Raw genomic sequence first — 22,500 nt, 5'->3', positions numbered from 1 at the left:
AATTTAAATCTTTAAGTCTTTGGCCTTGATATTGATATATGTGCTTTATAGTTTCACAGTACCTCGAACTGAATAGTTGATGCAGTTAAGTCAAACATGCTGAATATTAAAGCGATTATGAATTTATGAATAATTCACAATGTTTTATACCTACTTCCGTCCAAACACGAACTAATATGTGTTTATACAGGATTGCATAAATCACAATTTTAGTCAGTACTCTCTCTTTGGATTGCATCCATTCATGTAAGATTTTCATAATCAAATTATAAACAATAAAAATGATTGGGAATTAATTAGAAAATGATCATGACGAGAAAAACTACGATTTAATAAATCGGCTTGAGTCTCGGTTCTGATTGGTACTTTCCTCAGCAGAGACCGTAAATTTCTGATTAGCTCCAGGTGACCGATATTACGAGGGTTTTTAAAAGGTCTTTGGTGTGGGTGGATGAGTATGATTATCATGGGGACTCTGAAGAGAATCGTTTTAGTTTTGTTATGCCTCTGGATAAACCAAGGTTTGTTAGCGGTCATAGCTTAACTCATATGTTTGCATCTCATGTCTAGTTCTAACCGATTTTGACTCGTTGTTTCGTAGCGCTCAGCTCTCCGATAAGAGCACAGTCTGGTGAGTCACAGCTACGCAAGCCTGCCGTGAGATGGCGCAAATCCGAAGGTTCGCCATACACTCTTTGTTCTTTTTAATAACTGTGTACACTGCACAGGAACGCTATTTCTTTTTGCTGATCTTTCGCTGAACGGTCAAACGGATTAAGAGCAGACGAGTCATAGAACTTTGTGGGGTGGCTTGCATTTTAAGGCTAATGCACATGCTGTAAAAGCTCAGTTTAGTGTATTAGACTTCCAGTTACTTTGCATACTGGTTCTATCGAACTGACTTTGCTTTAATTTGCTTGTGTAGATTCAGCTTCTCTCTTCAGTAATTCATCTGTTGGTGCCGTTCAGTCGAATGGCTCGGCTAAAGCTTCAACTGTGGTGGATATCTTGTCTATACTATTAACTCTGGGATGTATCTCTGACCATGTGGTGGCACACAGGTGCAGACATGTGCTTTTTACTTGCCCTTATGTCCCATATTAAGGCCCTATTGCTTCTAACTTGTCTGGTTTAGTTTGGGCCATGGTTTATTGAATGTGTTTCAGTTCTAAACTGATGTAAGGAACATCCTCTGTTCCTAAAGAGAATACATGTATGGGGTGGGTGCTGATGGCTACTTTACAGCTAATCCAAACTTGGTACATTTCAAAGCTTATTGAAAAGGGCATACTGTAACAGAAATGCTGCACTACTACATGGATTGTATCTACATATTGTACATGTATGTTTAGCTTCCATTGTAGTGGGAAATCTCACTAAAAGCATTTTAAAATGTGCATTTTTTTTTTTTCAGTCTACCTTCAAGCTTTGTTGGCTGATCAGGAAAATGAAGGTGGTTCTGGCTCATGGGAGGTGGTAAAGCTTGAGAAGCTCATTGCTACAGCAGCCCCAGAACCTTCTGGTGGCAGCACCACTGTGCAAGGCCCGGTTACTCCAGCTGGCCCAGGCTCTAGCTCTGGAACAGAACCTTCTGGGGAAGTGACTACTACAGCAGCCCCAGAACCTTCTAGTGGTAGCACCACTGTGGAAGGCCCAGTTACTCCAGCTGGCCCAGGCTCTAGCTCTGGAACAGAACCTTCTGGGGAAGTTACTACTACAGCAGCCCCAGAACCTTCTGGTGGTAGCACCACTGTGGAAGGCCCGGTTACTCCAGCTGGCCCAGGCTCTAGCTCTGGAACAGAACCTTCTGGGGAAGTGACTACTACAGCAGCCCCAGAACCTTCTAGTGGTAGCACCACTGTGGAAGGCCCAGTTACTCCAGCTGGCCCAGGCTCTAGCTCTGGAACAGAACCTTCTGGGGAAGTTACTACTACAGCAGCCCCAGAACCTTCTGGTGGTAGCACCACTGTGCAAGGCCCAGTTACTCCAGCTGGCCCAGGCTCTAGCTCTGGAACAGAACCTTGTGAGGGTGTGAACCCCAGTGCAGGCTCAGTTGCTCTGGCAGGCCCAGAACCTTCAGGTGGCAGCACCACTGTGGAAGGCCCAGTTACTCTGGCAGGCTCTAGCTCTGGAACAGAACCTTCTGGGGAAGTGACTACTACAGCAGCCCCAGAACCTTCTAGTGGTAGCACCACTGTGGAAGGCCCAGTTACTCCAGCTGGCCCAGGCTCTAGCTCTGGAACAGAACCTTCTGGGGAAGTGACTACTACAGCAGCCCCAGAACCTTCTAGTGGTAGCACCACTGTGGAAGGCCCAGTTACTCCAGCTGGCCCAGGCTCTAGCTCTGGAACAGAACCTTCTGGGGAAGTTACTACTACAGCAGCCCCAGAACCTTCTGGTGGTAGCACCACTGTGCAAGGCCCGGTTACTCCAGCTGGCCCAGGCTCTAGCTCTGGAACAGAACCTTGTGAGGGTGTGAACCCCAGTGCAGGCTCAGTTGCTCTGGCAGGCCCAGAACCTTCAGGTGGCAGCACCACTGTGGAAGGCCCAGTTACTCTGGCAGGCTCTAGCTCTGGAACAGAACCTTCTGGGGAAGTGACTACTACAGCAGCCCCAGAACCTTCTAGTGGTAGCACCACTGTGGAAGGCCCAGTTACTCCAGCTGGCCCAGGCTCTAGCTCTGGAACAGAACCTTCTGGGGAAGTGACTACTACAGCAGCCCCAGAACCTTCTAGTGGTAGCACCACTGTGGAAGGCCCAGTTACTCCAGCTGGCCCAGGCTCTAGCTCTGGAACAGAACCTTCTGGGGAAGTGACTACTACAGCAGGCCCAGAACCTTCTAGTGGTAGCACCACTGTGGAAGGCCCAGTTACTCCAGCTGGCCCAGGCTCTAGCTCTGGAACAGAACCTTCTGGGGAAGTGACTACTACAGCAGCCCCAGAACCTTCTAGTGGTAGCACCACTGTGGAAGGCCCAGTTACTCCAGCTGGCCCAGGCTCTAGCTCTGGAACAGAACCTTCTGGGGAAGTGACTACTACAGCAGCCCCAGAACCTTCTAGTGGTAGCACCACTGTGGAAGGCCCAGTTACTCCAGCTGGCCCAGGCTCTAGCTCTGGAACAGAACCTTCTGGGGAAGTGACTACTACAGCAGCCCCAGAACCTTCTGGTGGCAGTACAACTGTGGAAGGCCTGGTTACTACAGCTGGCCCAGGCTCTAGCTCTGGAACAGAACCTTGTGAGGGTGTGAACCCCAGTGCAGGCTCAGTTGCTCTGGCAGGCCCAGAACCTTCAGGTGGCAGCACCACTGTGGAAGGCCCAGTTACTCTGGCAGGCTCTAGCTCTGGAACAGAACCTTCTGGGGAAGTGACTACTACAGCAGCCCCAGAACCTTCTAGTGGTAGCACCACTGTGGAAGGCCCAGTTACTCCAGCTGGCCCAGGCTCTAGCTCTGGAACAGAACCTTCTGGGGAAGTGACTACTACAGCAGCCCCAGAACCTTCTAGTGGTAGCACCACTGTGGAAGGCCCAGTTACTCCAGCTGGCCCAGGCTCTAGCTCTGGAACAGAACCTTCTGGGGAAGTGACTACTACAGCAGCCCCAGAACCTTCTGGTGGCAGTACAACTGTGGAAGGCCTGGTTACTACAGCTGGCCCAGGGTCTAGCTCTGGAACAGAACCTTGTGAGGGTGTGAACCCCAGTGCAGGCTCAGTTGCTCTGGCAGGCCCAGAACCTTCTGGTGGCAGCACCACTGTGGAAGGCCCAGTTACTCCAGCTGGCCCAGGCTCTAGCTCTGGAACAGAACCTTCTGGGGAAGTGACTACTACAGCAGGCCCAGAACCTTCTGGTGGCACCACCACTGTGGAAGGCCCAGTTACTCTGGCAGGCTCTAGCTCTGGAACAGAACCTTCTGGGGAAGTGACTACTACAGCAGCCCCAGAACCTTCTGGTGGCACCACCACTGTGGAATGCCCAGTTACTCTGGCAGGCTCTAGCTCTGGAACAGAACCTTCTGGGGAAGTGACTACTACAGCAGGCCCAGAACCTTCTGGTGGCATCACCACTGTGGAAGGCCCAGTTACTCCAGCTGGCCAAGGCTCTAGCTCTGGAACAGAACCTTCTGGGGAAGTTACTACAGCAGGCCCAGAACCTTCTGGTGGCACCACCACTGTGGAAGGCCCAGTTACTCTGGCAGGCTCTAGCTCTGGAACAGAACCTTTTGGGGAAGTGACTACTACAGCAGGCCCAGAACCTTCTGGTGGCATCACCACTGTGGAAGGCCCAGTTACTCTGGCAGGCTCTAGCTCTGGAACAGAACCTTTTGGGGAAGTGACTACTACAGCAGGCCCAGAACCTTCTGGTGGCATCACCACTGTGGAAGGCCCAGTTACTCCAGCTGGCCCAGGCTCTAGCTCTGGAACAGAACCTTCTGGGGAAGTTACTACAGCAGGCCCAGAACCTTCTCATGCTGCCACCACCACTCTGGCAGGTGCAGTTATGGCTAATGGGTCCAGGTCTGGAACTGAACTGTCTGAACATGTGACCCCTTCTGAAGGCTCAGGTGAGGACATGGGATCAGACAGTGGCTCTGAGAATGTCAAGTCCACTGCAAATTCAAATGGATCTGCTCCTTCTGAACCCAGTCCCTCAGTGAGGCCTAGCTCTCAAGGTTCTTCTGGAAGCATCAACCCTCCAGCAGGCTCAAATGGGGCTAATGCATCTGAGCCTAGTATTCCAGAGCTATCTCTGCAAAGTGAAGTCTTTCCTGTTCATTTGAATCAGTCTACTCCATCTACAATGTCCAGCTGCCACAATGACTCTTCTGATCTGGGAACCACTACAAATGGTGAGACTGCTGTCTGCAAAAAGCATCTCTGTAATGCCTATCTTGATGTTAATAAAGTCCCCTGAATACCCAACAGTGCCTTCTGACAGTGAAGAGGTCAAAGAGTCTACTGGTTCTATAAACTCCTCTGTAAATGGTGAGAACTGTGTGCTTGTTCAAGAACCAGCTGGGCAAGTTTAACTGAGGTGAATGGTTGTTGGTGGGTTTGATTTGTTCAAAAACAAATCTCAGCTGTGCAGATGTAGGCCACTGTCTACACTCCAGTACCATCACTGGCTCTTCTGACTCCATCTCTGCACATGTTGACCATGGCTACTAACATGGCAATTGCCCCTCTACTTTCTGCTCTTAACCTCAATAGCTGACACCTGGAGTAAATGTTTACTACTTCCATGTTCACATTTGGGTGATGCACAAGGTGGCTTTATATGCATGTGGGTCCTTTCAGGGCACAGGCCTGATCACAGGATTGTTGGGCAAATTGATCAGGAAAAGATGAGCTTCACTTGTACTACTGTGAATAAGGTTGCTTTGTGTCTTGCATGCCAGTCTTCTACTTTTCAACCTGGAAAGGGATCATGCCCCCTATAGCATGACATTTAATTGGAAACTTCTGCTTTTGTACTTTCTCTTCTAGGGCTTCTGAGGTCACTGATTGCTGACTTGAAGAATGAGGGTTTCAGCTTGGTGGATCCCCATCAACTCATGGTCTGATGTCCAGCTCCATTAGGTTGCCTAAAATTGAGCATGCAAAGGAGTCTTTACATGAGATCTGGCTGACTTGAATAATGAAGAATAAAAATATGCGATTGCAGGCACTGACTTTGTTCATCCTTTGTATCTTGACTGCCTACTGAGCTGCAAACTGAAGGGCAGCACAATCATGTGAAGTTGTGCAGGGTGAGGCTCTGTTGCCCAAATAATGGGCTAAAACTTCAGTTTTGGCTCCCCCTTCATTAAGGAGGGGGTCACTTGCCTTGTACCATCCCTGGTTTGAATATTTCCACCCATAGCTTGAACTACCTTTTTAGACACATGTGGGTTTTTTTTTTTTGCAACTGCCATCATACTTCATTAAGACTCCAGTGTTTAAATGGGGTATAATGAGTCCCCTTAATCAGGTGTTGTGAAAGGATTGCAGTCACCCTTGCATTGATTTGTCAATCTATTTGGCAGCCTTTGTTTGGCCACTTTGCAGCCCAGCCATACAGAGCAGGTTTTTCCATCACCAAGCCTTCACTGTTTTGAGATTTGATGCTACCAAGTACATTTTCCCAGTGTTCAAGTAACCGATATAATTGGAAAATGAGACTGCAATAAATCTTGCCATTTGTATGCCTGGTATCATCTGAAGCCATCTGTGGCCTGGGCTTAACTTTGCAGGTTTCTGCTTTGTAACATGCAAAAGATTTGGCCCTTTGTCTCACAGGAAGCTACCCTGGTGCTCATGCAGTCTCTTGTAATCTCAAAGCTTGACTACTGTAACTTGCTACTAGCTGGTCTTTCTCCAAGACCATCAGACCACTGCAACTTGTCCAGAATGCAGCAGCAGGACTGGTCTTCAATCTTCTGTCCACTGCTGTGCTCCCTTCATTGGCTTGCAGTAGCTGCACGCATCAGATTTAAAACCTTGATGTTTACCTACAAAGTCAAAAATGGACCATCCATACATGTCAATGGTCAATGCCTGATCTGTACCTCGAGAACTTTGAACCTCAAGTATGGCTTGGCTTGAAACACCATGCTTCAAGCATCGAGACTCTTCTGTCCTGGCTCCTAGACAGTGGAATAAACTTTGGCTTGTCTGGGCAGCAGAGTCCCTTGCAGACTGAAGACCCATCTATTCATGGAATATTTAAATGACCACTGACCCAGCACTTGTGTTGACTAACTGAAACTAGTATTTATTACACTTATTAAGATAGACCTTCTAGGCATCAGCATTGATCCCTGCATTTCAACAGTATTCTAGTTCACTGATATCTTGGGCTCTAACCTACTGTACTGGCTAGGATGTATTTTGAGTAAATGACAAAGCACTTTTGTAAGACAGTCTGGACAAGAGCGTTTGCTGTCATAAATTTAAATGTAAATCTACCAATCTCAGGCATGACTAAACGACTAGTACGTGGGTGTTTTTGAGAAATTTGCATGGTAACATTGACTTCACAGTGTATTGGTTTCCTGCTCCGTTCCACTGTGGCTGCTGTGCAGTGCACAGTTTAGCCAGTATCACTACATAGCTTAGTCCCAGTACATTACACAGTGGTGGAGTGATGTATGGGAGATGAAGCATACGAACCCGCCAGGCTCTCTAGTGATGTGTGGATGGGTTTGTTGTGAAGAACTGATCTCTCCTTCATTCCGTTTTCATCCTCCTTCACCTCAGCCTTCTCCATGTCTGTCTGTGATCTGTGCAACAGTACACGCAGTATGGATCCACTGAGCTAGTCAGAAACATGCAGCACAAGCATTCTACTAATGAATGTGTGACACGCACACCACAAGTCCAGCATCTCACCTGTACATAAAAGGGGTAACTGTGGCTGTGTTGGGCTGGCTGTGCTGTAGCTGTGGCAGAGGTTTCTGCACGCTGACTGTGTCACTGGCTGCGTTATTGGCTATATTATTGTCTACTGACTGAGCAACGTTGTAACTTCTGTTCTGACCGTCTTTTTCTTCTGACGATGTTAAACTGGAGGTAGAGCTGTTTTTATCTGTCGGACAGTTATGCAATGGCACAACCCCTCCAGCCCTAAAACTACAAGGTTGCTCCCTTCCTCTGCCACAAGGGGGTGCCACTGTAGCTTTCACCACCCTTGAGCCCTTGCCAAGCTGTGCTGGTTTTGGTATACCACTCTGGGATGAAAAAGAGCCTTCTTTCTTAGAATGTTTCCTGCTTTTGGATCCTTTGGCTAACTTTCTGGCTTCTTCTCTTCCATCCTGAACCTGGTCTTGGTCTGTTCCAGAAGAGCATCTGATGGCCTTCTCCTTCCCATTTCGCTTGTCTTTATCGTTATCAGCAGCTTTGCCAGAGCTCACCGTGGGCCCCAGAGCCCTACCCAGCGTCCTGTGGGCCATGCTCTTTAGAGCCAGCTTTGGGCTGGAGCTGCGCAGGCTGACAGGCTGCTGGTTGCCCAGGTTGGCATCATGAAGAACATGACAGACACTTGCTCCATCAGGATCTGGGTGCATGGCGGCTTTGGGGTCTTCCAGAGCAGCAGGTCGGCTGTTGAAAAGCTTCAGTTTGTCTAGCATGGACTGCTGGGCAATGAGTTTGGCAGGAGCCACCAGTGTGACGGAGGAGGAGTGTTTGACGGACGGCGTGGAGGAGGTGGCACTGTGCCTGGCACTCAGGGACTTGCTCCTCCATCCTTTGGTGCTGGTGGTGTTGGTGGTGGAGTCGGCAGCTACAGTAGTGCAGCTGGGTGCAGGAACAGGAGAACTATAAGACCCCACTACAGGAGATAAACCCGCTTCATCTGTAGGCGGAAAGACGACAGGGAGAAAGATTTGTGTATCGTTCTGCTACAGAAAGGTTACACTCTTACTGTGGACTTACTGCCGAAGTTCACAGACACTACTCAAAATAAAATACAAGTAAACTCAACATGAGCGATATAAAAATAAGTTTTAAAAAAACCAACACAAAAACAAAAAATTCACAAAACATTAATATATAAGTAATTAACTCATAATAGAAAAGGTCTTTAAAATTACCCAGGTAATTCACAACTGAAAAAATCCAATCCAACATATGAATCACAATTCTAAGTCCAGCATCTCAGCTCACAGCACAGATGTGTACTGAGGTTTTCTAAGCTTTTCTACAGCTCTGTAGAACCTGATAAAACTGTAAAATGTTTATCCAAGCAATAAGCAGAGTGCAGCACACTGACCCAGAAATATATTACAGTAAACAGGATGAGGTTGACACACTTTCTCGGTCTGTCAGTAACCACCTGTAAGACAAACTTTTATAGGAGTCACAGATCCAGCGATAGGGCAAATATAACTGCCAGTAGTTTAAAATTCAAACCCAGACTACTTGTGGGTGTTTGTGTTTGTTTTGAGAGTTGAGGAGGGGTTGCTTCTCAACTGAAAGGGAGCTCACAAAATGCTGCCGCGTGATGAAACATTTCATGAAATGTCTGAGGTAGGATACACTTTAAAGGTTAAGCCTTAAACGTACTCACTGTTCTGTCTCCTTCTCTCCCTCTCCCTCCATCTTTTTCTCTCGTTCCTCCTCTCTTCTTTTCTGTTTTATTCCTTCTCTCTCCCTTTCTCTCTGTCCTGTCACTTTGAACTGTGTCTGACTGTATGCACAAAGACTGGCTTTAACTTCAGCATTAGTTTAATAGAATATACAGGTTAATCTGTTGAACAATTCGGCCTTCACGGCAGGGCGCGTAACAGCATTTTTCAGATTCAGTCATTCTAACCTACAGAGCGACTTTATACCCACTTGCTATTCTGTCAGATCTCCATGCACTGTAACGGCAGTGTCTGTTCTCTGAACAGCAGCATTACAGAAAGGCGATATCATTTAAAAACCCTCTAAAGAACAGTGGAGTCTTCTGTTAGGTATGCAGTTACACAGACAGCCATGACAGCACAACTACTGTACATTAGAAAGAGGTTGTCAGAACAGGAGAAGACACAGCACAAGCCCAGACCAACGTGCTCGCGGCCTGCCTGACCACACCATCTGGCTGGCTTCTGCCCTCCACACGTTCTGGGGGACAGATCCACACCTCCAGGCTACTAGAGAACAAAGGTGACCAGGTGCAACTGAGCAGCACAGGTGATCAGAACCAACAGACACAGAGGAGACAGATGTCTCATGCTTACACACCAGGTGTGTGTGTTTGTATGTGAATGCCATCTGTGAACACATCACTAACTGCACCAATGTTGACAGTTTAGTCATTATGGATAAATTATCTTCTCATTGTGTACAGCTGTTCATGCCATCTACTCAAACACACACACACACACACACACACACACACACACACACACACACACACACACACACACACACACACAGTGAAAACCAGGACTCTGGGACTGTGGAGATGTGTGTGGTTCTATATGTCCACATGTGCAGTGGGAGCTCAGTGGTAAGTAATCAGAAGGTTGCCAGTTCAAGCCCCATTGTTGCCAAGTTGGTCCCTTAACCCTCAATTGCTCAAGCTGTATTCACACGTAATTTAAGTTGCTTTAGATAAAAGCGTTAGCTAAATGCCATAAATTGAAATGCATGTGGTTTCTGGTGTACCTGTGTCCTGAGCGCAGTCTGCTCTTGGGGTTCGGGCTTTGTCGCTGTGGTTTAAGCTCTGACTGCGTTTGTTGTGCACTCTCTGGAACCTCCTGCTCTCAGCGGCTGTTCCTAAGGCTCGGAATGAGGGACCCGGCAGTCTACACACACACAGAGCTTTAGACAGTGACAATGAGAGAGAAAGTGTGCAGATGTACATCACACGTGGAGCTCTTCTATACTCATGTCCATTATAACACATCCTCTCAGTGCAGCTAAAGGACAGATACCTTTCTGTACTAATGGCTTAAGTAAACTCTCCTAATTATATAAAGGAGCCTTAGTTTCAGTGTTTGTATTAACACCACTATATCATAACAACTCAGCTATTAAAATGTTTGATATGCCTCTGTAGCCTTGAAGGTATTAACATAACATCACCACTAGAGGGAGGACATGTCTAATAGATCACTATTGGGCCATATCTGTCATGAGGTCCCGAAACCTATGGACATAGACATTTATTTATTTATTTTTCACGCGTATACACACACACACACACACAAGAAGGAAGGCAGTCCTGCATTGTTAGGCAGAGGTGGCGATATTAAAGCTGACCTAGTAAACAGACTGCTTGAAAGCTGTTCTCTGAGGGGAGCATCTGGACGAAGACTCAGTGAGCCGCAGAGTTAGAGCACAGAGCAGAGATAGAGCACAGAGATAGATCACAGAGCAGAGATAAAGCATGCAGATAGAGCGCAGAGCAGAGATAAAGCATAGAGATAGAGCACAGAGCAGAGATAAAGCATAGAGATAGTGCACAGAGCAGAGATAGCGCACAGAGCAGAGATAGAGCACAGAGATAGAGCACAGAGCAGAGATAAAGCATAGAGATAGAGCACAGAGCAGAGATAAAGCATAGAGATAGAGCACAGAGATAGAGCGCAGAGATAGAGCACAAAGATAGAGCGCAGAGCAGATATAGAGCGCAGAGCAGAGATACAAAAGAGATACAGAGGCAAAGAGAGTAAACAAGGAGATCAAATGAGTACAAGTGACAGTCTTAGAGTCACTGTGAAAGAGCCCACAGGACATGGAATGAGAAAGCAAAAACATACAAGCAATTAGAGATGGAGATGGAGGGATAGAGAGAAATCATGAGAAAATGATGTGTGAAGAATGAAAATCCTGTTACATGGCAACAGTGTGTACTGCCACAGCACATACAAGCTGGGTAGTTGTGTGTCTGTATCACCGCATCAGTTAATTCTGTTCAAACAAATCAGAATTCACCAGCAGAATCAAATTCAAACTCCAAACATGAAGGTGGAATACAGCAGTGGCAGCACCTGGACTGCGTTTCGGCCACGGCCGCGGGCCCTGGTGTCCTGCTGCCGTGTTGAGTACAGGGGGAGGCCTGGACATCGGGCCCAGCAGACGGGTGATCTGGCTGGGCTGCGCCGGAGCTGCCCTGGGCCTGGGGACTCTGCAGAGCTGTGGCCTCCTGGTTGAGCTGCTTCACTGCAGCCTGTTGTTGTTGTTGTTGTTTATAGAGAGACAGGTTGAAGAACAGGCCCAGAATAGTGTTCAGATTGCCACTGCGGATCTCTGGGAGTAAATAACAGCAGGAGACTGTCAGGATGTGCTGTCAGGATGTGCTACACTTTCACACTCTCCTGTGCTGCTAACGTTATTCACCAGCAGTTACAAAGAGTCTATGTGACTGTGGGGAACTTCTGAACTAAGGGCTCCAGACACACACACACACACACACACACAGACAGTTTTTTCTATCTTTTAAGGACGTGAAGTCATGTATAGTCATACATAGTCATACATAACCTCGGTTTGATATGAATGATCTCATCTTATACGTAAGCCTAATGTACCAATGAGATGAAGTAGGCGTGTATGAGCTGAATGCAACGTACCAAAGTAGTAGCAACAAAAAGACAAAGCAAAACTTTATAAAAAACCAGGCATAGAATTAACAGGATTACCAAACGATCTGCAAACAAAACAAGCTTAGCTTCAGCTACCCAAAAGTTTTTCCTTTCAGTTAAAAAATGAAACATGCAACTTTATTTGGTTAGAACCATTTTTCAGTCTTTACGAGGTTACCCTTGTTGGCTCTGGATAGATATTTGTTCTCAGAATGTATAACCTCACACCTTCACACACACACACACACACACACACACACACACACACACACACACACACACACACACACACACACACTCCCCATCTTTCTCTCCTTCACATACACACATTCATCTACACACCACACTTACCCTCAGCACAGAGTCCCTTTATATTCACCCCTTTGGCTGCCAGAAAGCCGAGACAGGCATCTATGTTCTCAATCTGTAACACACACGCACACACACAAACACACGCACACACACACACATGCACACACAAACACACAGACACGCACACACACACACACGCTCGCGCGCACACACACATGCAAGCACCATTTCATTAGTGTCACGATTATCTAGTCATCCAGCAGATGTCGTACTGTAACACCTCCAAAGCCCCAGGAACAAAATACAGCATAACTGTAACATACTGTATCTTACAGTTGAAGGCCTCGGTCTGGCAGATGGGCCCAGAATGGCCTGGAACGGCCTGGAATGGCCCGGAACGGCCCGGGGCTGTTCCCAAAACTGTATGACATTCCCACCCCCTCGTTCCTCTTAAAACTGCGTCGCAGAAGCTCACATTTAAAAGCTGCCATTGGCCCAGTGAGTCCTCGCGTTAAACTGTGTTCTGTCCCAGCAGGAACATGGCACTGTGTGCGCCTAATCCCAGAATCTGGAGGGATTCCAGAGAACGTTAAGCCAGCCTGCTGCTTACCCCCTCCCAGCGCTAAATGCACAGTAATACCCTGAAACAAACTAAGCTTACCATCTCAGAATGGCTCTGGGGGTAATCGTTGATATCAGCAATCTTCTCATTAGCTTGAAAGAGGCAAAACGGAAGAACGTGAAAGGGTAAAATGAATGACAAATTGATTTGTCATGTCAAAGACCTCATGATTAAAACAAATCTCATTGGCTAACTGTGGTACAGCCGAACCATCACGCCAGGTCATCTCCTCATCTTCTCAGCTCCTCATTCGTTTAATAATAAACCAAAATATACAGGAATGATGGGAAATGGCATTTTTTTCACAAGTGACACTGTTTTCTACCAGTTGGTGCACTGAGAGGAAGTACAACATCCTGGTAGACTTAAAGTACTTATTTGTAATACAATGACTATAAACAGTAGCAAAAGGTTAGCTACAAGCAAGAACTAAGTAATACCAGCATGCCAGGGTACATCAAGATTTTTGAGGGAACTTTACCTATGACCTGGATGATCTCAGCCAGCAGAACGCCGTCCGCCATATCCTGTCGAAGATCCTTCACCAAGATCTTATGGCCTGACTTTGCCAGGTAGTGGTTTGCCCACTCCGTGTAAATCTGTCCATCCAAAAAAAGAAGGAAAGAATGACACTGCTCACTCCTAAGTCAAACATGCCCGGAGCATCCCACACTTAGCGCTTCAAAAATGGTCCTTTCTGTGGAGCGGGTGAATAAGATGAGACCTCTGTCCAAGCCCGCGACATCATGCTCAGAGACACAGAGACACAGAGACGACTCTCAGCTGTGCCAACATCCCCCAGGACAGGGTAACTTGACAACAGCAGTGTCTCCCTCTTCTGAACTACTTTACTAACCCACACTCACAACCCTAACCCTAACCCTAACACTCTTATAGTTATACCATTAACACTAACCCTAACACTAATCCTAACCCTAACCCACACTCACAAACCACTCTTATAGTTATACCATTAACACTAACCCTAACACTAATCCTAACCCTAACCCACACTCACAAACCACTCTTATAGTTATACCATTAACACTAACCCTAACACTAATCCTAACCCTAACCCACACTCACAAACCACTCTTATAGTTATACCATTAACACTAACACTAACCCTAACCCTAACCCTAACCCACACTCACAAACCACTCTTATAGTTATACCATTAACACTAACCCTAACACTAACCCTAACCCTAATCCTAACCCTAACCCTAATCCTAACCCACACTCACAAACCACTCTTATAGTTATACCATTAACACTAACCCTAACACTAACCCTAACCCTAATCCTAACCCTAACCCTAATCCTAACCCTAACCCACACTCACAAACCACTCTTATAGTTATACCATTAACACTAACCCTAACCCTAACCCTAACCCTAATCCTAACCCACACTCACAAACCACTCTTATAGTTATACCATTAACACTAACCCTAACACTAACCCTAACCCTAATCCTAACCCTAACCCTAATCCTAACCCTAACCCACACTCACAAACCACTCTTATAGTTATACCATTAACACTAACCCTAACCCTAACTCTAATCCTAACCCTAACCCACACTCACAAACCACTCTTATAGTTATACCATTAACACTAACCCTAACACTAACCCTAACCCTAATCCTAACCCTAACCCACACTCACAAACCACTCTTATAGTTATACCATTAACACTAACCCTAACACTAACCCTAACCCTAACCCACACTCACAAACCACTCTTATAGTTATACCATTAACACTAACCCTAACACTAACCCTAACCCTAACCCACACTCACAAACCACTCTTATAGTTATACCATTAACACTAACCCTAACACTAACCCTAACCCTAATCCTAACCCTAACCCACACTCACAAACCACTCTTATAGTTATACCATTAACACTAACCCTAACCCTAACCCACACTCACAAACCACTCTTATAGTTATACCATTAACACTAACCCTAACACTAACCCTAACCCTAACCCACACTCACAAACCACTTATAGTTATACCATTAACACTAACCCTAACCCTAACCCACACTCACAAACCACTCTTATAGTTATACCATTAACACTAACCCTAACACTAACCCTAACCCTAACCCACACTCAAAAACCACTCTTATAGTTATACCATTAACACTAACCCTAACACTAACCCTAATCCTAACCCTAACCCACACTCACAAACCACTCTTATAGTTATACCATTAACACTAACCCTAACACTAACCCTAACCCTAATCCTAACCCACACTCACAAACCACTCTTATAGTTATACCATTAACACTAACCCTAACCCTAACCCTAACCCACACTCACAAACCACTCTTATAGTTATACCATTAACACTAACCCTAACACTAACCCTAATCCTAACCCTAACCCTAACCCACACTCACAAACCACTCTTATAGTTATACCATTAACACTTACCCTAACACTAACCCTAACCCTAATCCTAACCCTAACCCCCACACACAAACCACTCTTATAGTTATACCATTAACACTAACCCTCACACTAACCCTAACCCTAATCCTAACCCTAACCCTAACCCACACTCACAAACCACTCTTATAGTTATACCATTAACACTAACCCTAACACTAACCCTAACCCACACTCACAAACCACTCTTATAGTTATACCATTAACACTAAACCTAACCCTAACCCTAAACCTAAGCCTAACACTAACCCTAAACCTAAGCCTACCACTAACCCCTAACCCTAAACCTAACACTCAAAAAGCAAGAACTAAGTAATACCAGCATGCCAGGATACATCAAGCTTTCTGAGGGAACTTTACTTACAACCTGGATGATCTCAGCCTGCAGAACGCCGTCCGCCATATCCTGTCGAAGATCCTTCACCAAGATCTAAACCTAAGCCTAACGCTAACCCTAAACCTAAGCCTACCACTAACCCCTAACCCTAATGCTAATCCTAACACTAACATTAAACCTAACCCTAGCGCTAACCCTAACCCCGATCCCTAACAATAACCATAACCCTAACACTAATCCTAAACCTAACCCTAATACTAACACTAACCCCTAACCCTAATCCTAACACTAACCGTAACCCTAACCCCTAACCCTAACACTAACCCTAAACCTAACCCTAACACTAACCCTAATCCTAAACCTAAGCCTAACACTAACACTAACCCTAAGCCTAACACTAACCCTAAACCTAATCCCTAACCCTAACACTAACCCTAACACCTAACCCTAATCCCTAAACCTAAGACTAAAACTAACCCCTAACCCTAACCCTAACAGTAACACTAAACCTAACCCTAGCACTAACCCTAACCCCTATCCCTAACACTAACCCTAATCCTAACACTAATCCTAACACTAACCCTTAACCCTAATCCTAACAGTAACCCTAACCCTAACACTAACCCTAAACCTAACCCTAACACTAACCCTAACACCTATCCCTAACACTAACCCTAACACTAACCCCTAAACCTAACACTAACCCTAACACTAACCCCAACCCTAACCCCTAACCCTAACACCAACCCTAACCCTAACACAACCCCTAACCCTAATCCTAACACTAACCCCTATCCCTAACACTAACCCTAACTCTAATCCTAACACTAACAAATAAATGTATTACTGATGTAAAGTAAATGTAAAGCTCCTTCATATAAATACCTAAATAATAAGTTGTACATTAAAAAAGTAATCCATTAAAAATCCCATAATCAAATTATAAATTCAACACTTAGAAATTAAAAATTCTTATTTCACAGAGAAACTACAATATAGTACTTTTAAAAAAAAAGATAAATTGTTTGAAACAGAACTGTGACTACCCAAATTCTTCCCACAATTCACTACTACCCACTACTGATATTCACATGACATGTAAAAATATCCTGGTCAGGGCAAACAGTTTGTCCAGTATCACCAGGGAGGCACATCTGCATCCAGCCTCTACTCACGTACAGCATCAGGGTCATTTACTTCTTCCAGATATCATGTAGCTGTGGAGTACCAGCACTGGGGGGCAGCACAGCTTATATAGTAGTTACACAGAAGTCTGCATATGTGGCCTCTGGAACTCTCATCTTTTCACAGGCCTGGGATCAGCTCAGCCTACTATTCTACAGGAGCAATGTCTGCAGATCAGTAATAAATGCCATTACTGATCCTACCCATTGTGTCTGAAACACTGTTGATGAGATTCAATAAAGGTTTATTGTTGCTTTTCTTTTATATTTGATATGTCATTTTTCATTAGTTACGAAAGTTAAAATAAGATCAAAGTTTTTAAATAATATCTTAGTGTCTCAAGTGTTGAAGTGCTGTTTAATTTACAGGTGCAATTTGAATTCAGATTCATGGCTATGAACTGAACTCACAGTTTGGTGTTCTGATCAAACTGGGCTAAGCACAGCCACTGTCTCACCCCCTGTCTCACTCCCCGTCTCACCCCCCTGTCTCACCTCCCTGTCTCGCCCCCCTGTCTCGCCCTCTGTCTCACTCCCCGTCTCACCCCCCTGTCTCACCTCCCTGTTTCACCCCCTGTCTCGCCCCCTGTCTCACCCCCCTGTCTCACCCCCGTCTCACCTCCCTGTTTTACCCCCCTGTCTCGCCCCCCTGTCTCACCCCCCTGTTTCACCCCCCTGTCTCGACCCCTGCTCGCTGTGCCCTTGACCCAAACTCAACTATCAGCACAACTGATTCCGTTCCAGTGTGGCTTCATACGCTGGTATTACTGCCGCTGAAGGGTGATGAACTGAGCCAGTGTGAAACTGGGGACTCCCAGACAGCACTTCAGTGAATGAGAGAGACAGGCAGACAGAGAGAGAGACAGCACCATCAAGAATGAAGAGGAGAGAGACAAACAGACAGAGAGAAACAGCAAAAGAAAGAGAGGTAGAAGTGGAGAGAGACAGATATGGTGAGAGACAGCAAAAGAGAGAGACAGACAGAGAGAGAGACAGCAAAGAGTTTTATACCAGCATCATATAAAGAGGTTTACACCAGCATCATGTAAAGAGGTTTACACCAGCATCATGTAAAGAGGTTTACACCAGCATCATATAAAAAGGTTTACACAAGCATCATGTAAAGAGGTTTCACTAGCATCATTCAAAGAGGTTTACACTATCATAATGTAAAGAGGATTAGACCAACATCATGTAAAGAGTTTACACTGGCATCATGAAAAGAGGTTTACATTTAAAGAGGTTTACACTAGTATCATATAAAGAGGTCTTTACTGGCATCAAGAAAAGAGGTTTACATGTAAAGAGGTTTACACCAGCATCATGTTAATGTATCAACGGACCCTCATGTTTTTGAATGTCAAATTGATCCACACATGCAAATGCACACACACACACACACACCCATACACGCACACACACACACACACACACACACACACACACACACACACACACACACACACACACACAGTCTCTGCAGGGGGACTTTATTTCTGAGCTCAGAGGCTCTACATTACTCCACCCATCCTGTGAGAGTAAACTCTGGGCCCCACAGCCCTCTGCTCTGCCCTGCCCTGCGCTGTGGTCTACTGCACAGGCTGCTGCAGGTGTGGGGACCAGTTTATCTGTCTTTGGGAATGTGTGTGTGTGTGTGTGTGTGTGTGTGTGTGTGTGTGTGAGAGAGAGAGAGAGAGAGAGGGGAGATATGTGAGACCAGCCCAGCCCAGAAGGTTTACTACAAAAATCAGAACCCCTGCTAAGAGGCTCAAATGGAGATGGATGGATATATTTGAAGGTGGCCCCTCTGCTCCTAAAGAAAACAAAGCTACCATTCACTTTTATTCCATTTTAGTAAAACTGAGTGACATGAGATATTTAACAAACTACTGGATTTGATTTCCAAGCAGCCAAATGGGTCGTAAACTGCTGTCTCATCCTAAAGTTCGTCCCTCCCTAAAACGCACATGGCACCAGTTTTTACGGCCACGGGTTTTCCAGCTCATGGCAGCAGACGAAGGTATAGAAGTACAATGTTTGGGAACGTGAGCTTGCACAGAACCGTACAGGGACGGAGGTGTGGAAGGAATATGGGAGCATATGGGTCTGCCCTGGAGAACAAGAGCACACCTGAGCACCAGGGTTAAACTGGACATTAGTACTGCATAAGTGCGTATGTTGAAAGCTGGACCAGAACCAGTGTACTGGACCCAGTGAAGTGCCAGAGTGTGGAGTATGGACCCCACATGGCTCAGGGCCCACCTGCTCTGTGGGAAACCGCTACTAATGGAACACTGTAGTAAAACCTCCACTGCCATGTGTGTGTGTGTGTGTGTGTGTGTGTGTGTGTGTGTATGTGGGGGGGGGGGGTGTCGGTGTGGGTATCTGGACGTGTGTGTGTGTGTGTGTGTGTGTGTGTGGGTGGGTGTGTATGTGTGTGTAGTACTATAATGACAGACCAGGCTTCAGTGTTTCATCTTCCTAACCACATGAAGAATGTAGTTCCTCACTGCACCAAGAGCATGAGCAAGAGGTAAAATAAACACACACTTGCACACACATGCACACACACACACACACACTCACACACACACTCACACACACACACACACACACACACACACACACACACACACACACACGTCCAGATACCCACACCGACACCCCCCCACATACACACACACACACATACACACACACACACACACACACACTGTGTAATGAGGTACAACATAATGTTTGACCAGAACTGTCTCATCTATTCTTAAAACAACATCATATTTTCAGCTGGACTTATTTAGCGGGCATGAAACTAGTCAGGTCTTGGCACACTGGCATAAACAAATGCTGAGAGCACAGAGTGCCCCCTGCTGGACAGCAGGACAGTTTAGCGTACAACTCTTCCACCTTCAGACAAACCCTGTGATCTCTTCATTTTACTACACACGTCTATAATATATCCAGCCACAAATCTACACCGAACTGAATAAACATGTTGATAAAATGACCTTGATTTGAACTGAATCAAAAGTTTGGTCTGAAATAAAGAAACTTCTGTGTGATGGGAACACAATCTGACAGATAGCCAGGGCAACAAATGTCACTTGGATTAATTCAAATCACTGTTATACTATTGATTATGCACTAAAGGAATTACATACTTCAGTGTCAGACAGCTGGGAAAAGTCCACAGTTCTGAAAAAAGCATCCTCATATGTCAAAAATTATTAAAATACACCCAATTAGACACACACACACACACACACACACACACACACACACACACACACACACACACACACAGTATTGATTGTGAATCACCACTTTCTGGCCATGAACACACACACAATGCATTTCATTATATATATATATATATATATATATATATATATATATATATATATATATATATATGGTATATTACAAAGAAATCTATCTGTGTTCCACAAAGAGACAGCATCAAAACACTCAGTGCTAACCACCATCTCCAACAAAAGCTGGAGGAAGCGTGTGGAGCCCAAACCTGGGGGTCTGTTGCCGACGCCGTGGCCGGCTGGTTCTTCCTCCACGCCGCACGGGTGCTTAGGCTGTGTCTTGCAGTGAGGGGAGACTTCAGCAGGATGAGGGGGGGGTAGTGGAGCTCCCGTCCCTGGCCTGGGGACTGGAGCATGGGCAGAGCGCTGCACACCGGCTTGGGTAATCCCGACTTTAGCATGGCTGGCATCTTCCTCTCCCCCACGGTCCCAGAGTGGTCGCAAGACTGTGGTATGCTTACAGGCTGACATGCACACACATACACACATGCACACGCACACACACCCTCCTACTGAAGCACAACTTTGAGCAATCGTGCACACTGGCTAAACAGCTGGTGCAAGTGAGTGGACTGCTTCAGAGACACACACACCCACCCACACACACACAGACACACAGACACACATTCTAAAAGACCCCACAAACAGCAGCTAAATTAACTCCAGTTTCTCGACCAGGTGGTGTTTTGTTCTTTGCCAGTACACTCCTGCTAAGCATATGAGCAGAGTTCTGGAGGTCTTCACCACCTGCTCCTAACCACAGCTCACACTGGTAGTAAAGAGCAGACTAGCTCAGCCCTGCCAAACTCCCTCAAGGGGCGTTCCCTTCTGATAGAATGTCCAACATCGCCAAGGAAGCGTGCGCTCAATAGCTGCGTAACAGGCTCTCCAGTATTAACATGCAATCTGTCTGCCAGTGTGGAACTGGCCATCAGAACCAGGCGCAATAAGGCGAGCAGTCTGGCTTGGAAGGGATTAGATGCGCAGCGAAGAGACAGAAGTGAGGCAGAAGTGTCTCTGGAGAGAACACAAGGCTGACACTCCTGAGCCACACACTGGGCGTCCACCAAGCACCTGGGCCTCACACTGGGTGATTGGTACAGGGGTGCAGAGACCCACAGGCTGCATGCACACATTTTGTGCAGGGTCAAACCAGTTCACATCATTACAGACTGCCATTTACCATGATTCTGCTCCTGCAGTCTAGTTCCTGCCTTAAAGCAGAGATGAAGGTCTTCAGTAAGATCACGACCTTTGAGCTTGACATGGGACTGGAAAATCCTGAGGGCAATTTTGGTTAACCAACAGTGGCAGTGTTTCAATGTAAGCACATGAGGGGGTGGTAGTCTGCTTTGAGGTAGGTGTCTTAACTTTTAACAGAAATCATGTAAATATTTAGATGTCCAGTGGACGCGCCTGAAATAGTCGTAATTCCAGACAGTTGGTTCCCTTGCCTGATCACCTCCACGGTGATGAGAGGGCCATTGAGAGAAAGCAGAAGTGAAGTCTGACAGGGGAGGCATAGGGGGAGGCGTAGGGGGAGGCGTAGGGGGATGCGTAGGGTGAGGCGTAGGGGGATGCGTAGGGGGATGCGTAGGGGGATGCGTAGGGGATGCGTAGGGGATGCGTAGGGGGAGGCGTAGGGGGAGGCGTAGGGGGATGCGTAGGGGGAGGCGTAGGGGGAGGCGTAGGGGGATGCGTAGGGGGAGGCGTAGGGGGATGCGTAGGGGGAGGCGTAGGGGATGCGTAGGGGGAGGCGTAGGGGGATGCGTAGGGGGAGGTGTAGGGGGAGGCGTAGGGGAGGCGTAGGGGGAGGCGTAGGGGGATGCGTAGGGGGATGCGTAGGGGGAGGTGTAGGGGGAGGCATAGGGGAGGCGTAGGGGGATGCGTAGGGGGATGCGTAGGGGGATGCGTAGGGGGAGGCGTAGGGGGATGTGTAGGGGGAGGCGTAGGGGGATGCGTAGGGGGATGCGTAGGGGGAGGCGTAGGGGGAGGCGTAGGGGGATGCGTAGGGGGAGGCGTAGGGGGAGGCGTAGGGGGATGCGTAGGGGGAGGCGTAGGGGGATGCGTAGGGGGAGGCGTAGGGGGAGGCGTAGGGGGATGCGTAGGGGGAGGCGTAGGGGGAGGCGTAGGGGGATGCGTAGGGGGATGCGTAGGGGGATGCGTAGGGGGAGGCGTAGGGGGAGGCGTAGGGGGATGCGTAGGGGGAGGCGT

At 46.8% G+C, this 22,500-nt stretch overlaps 2 protein-coding genes across 6 annotated transcripts in view; one reads left to right on the top strand and one right to left on the bottom strand.

The window, feature by feature from the left end:
* Positions 1–6,408, top strand: part of LOC145651751 (uncharacterized) — a 7,801-nt gene extending 1,393 nt beyond the window's left edge. Inside the window, exons 1-3 of the mRNA XM_081699376.1 lie at positions 1–4,843; positions 4,920–4,979; positions 5,481–6,408. The exon at positions 1–4,843 is cut by the window's left edge and continues 1,393 nt beyond it. Of these exons, the coding sequence (XP_081555502.1) occupies positions 1,393–4,843; positions 4,920–4,979; positions 5,481–5,557 (3,588 nt within the window). The 5' untranslated portion in view covers positions 1–1,392 and the 3' untranslated portion in view covers positions 5,558–6,408. The remainder of the gene's footprint in view (positions 4,844–4,919; positions 4,980–5,480) is intronic.
* Positions 1–21,074, bottom strand: part of nav2b (neuron navigator 2b) — a 76,452-nt gene extending 55,378 nt beyond the window's left edge. Inside the window, exons 1-8 of one of the 5 annotated variants that reach the window (XM_081699372.1) lie at positions 20,496–21,074; positions 13,462–13,579; positions 13,020–13,072; positions 12,398–12,470; positions 11,453–11,711; positions 10,125–10,264; positions 7,365–8,325; positions 7,146–7,255 (exon numbers count right to left, since the gene is read on the bottom strand). In XM_081699372.1, coding sequence (XP_081555498.1) covers positions 7,146–7,255; positions 7,365–8,325; positions 10,125–10,264; positions 11,453–11,711; positions 12,398–12,470; positions 13,020–13,072; positions 13,462–13,579; positions 20,496–20,696 — 1,915 coding nt within the window. In that variant the 5' untranslated portion in view covers positions 20,697–21,074. Of the gene's footprint in view, positions 1–7,145; positions 7,256–7,364; positions 8,326–10,124; positions 10,281–11,452; positions 11,712–12,397; positions 12,471–13,019; positions 13,073–13,461; positions 13,580–15,815; positions 15,994–20,495 lie in introns of those variants that run through there. The other 4 variants (XM_081699373.1, XM_035531994.2, XM_081699374.1 and 1 more) reach the window with 4 other exon arrangements.
* Positions 21,075–22,500: the final 1,426 nt, after the last annotated feature.

The sequence above is a fragment of the Electrophorus electricus genome, chromosome 16 (assembly GCF_041902795.1).
Source record: "Electrophorus electricus isolate QZ-2024a chromosome 16, ASM4190279v1, whole genome shotgun sequence".
Taxonomy (NCBI): domain Eukaryota; kingdom Metazoa; phylum Chordata; class Actinopteri; order Gymnotiformes; family Gymnotidae; genus Electrophorus; species Electrophorus electricus.
The sequence above is the reverse complement of the archived record's forward strand: the minus strand, read 5'-3'. Positions and strand labels throughout refer to the sequence as shown.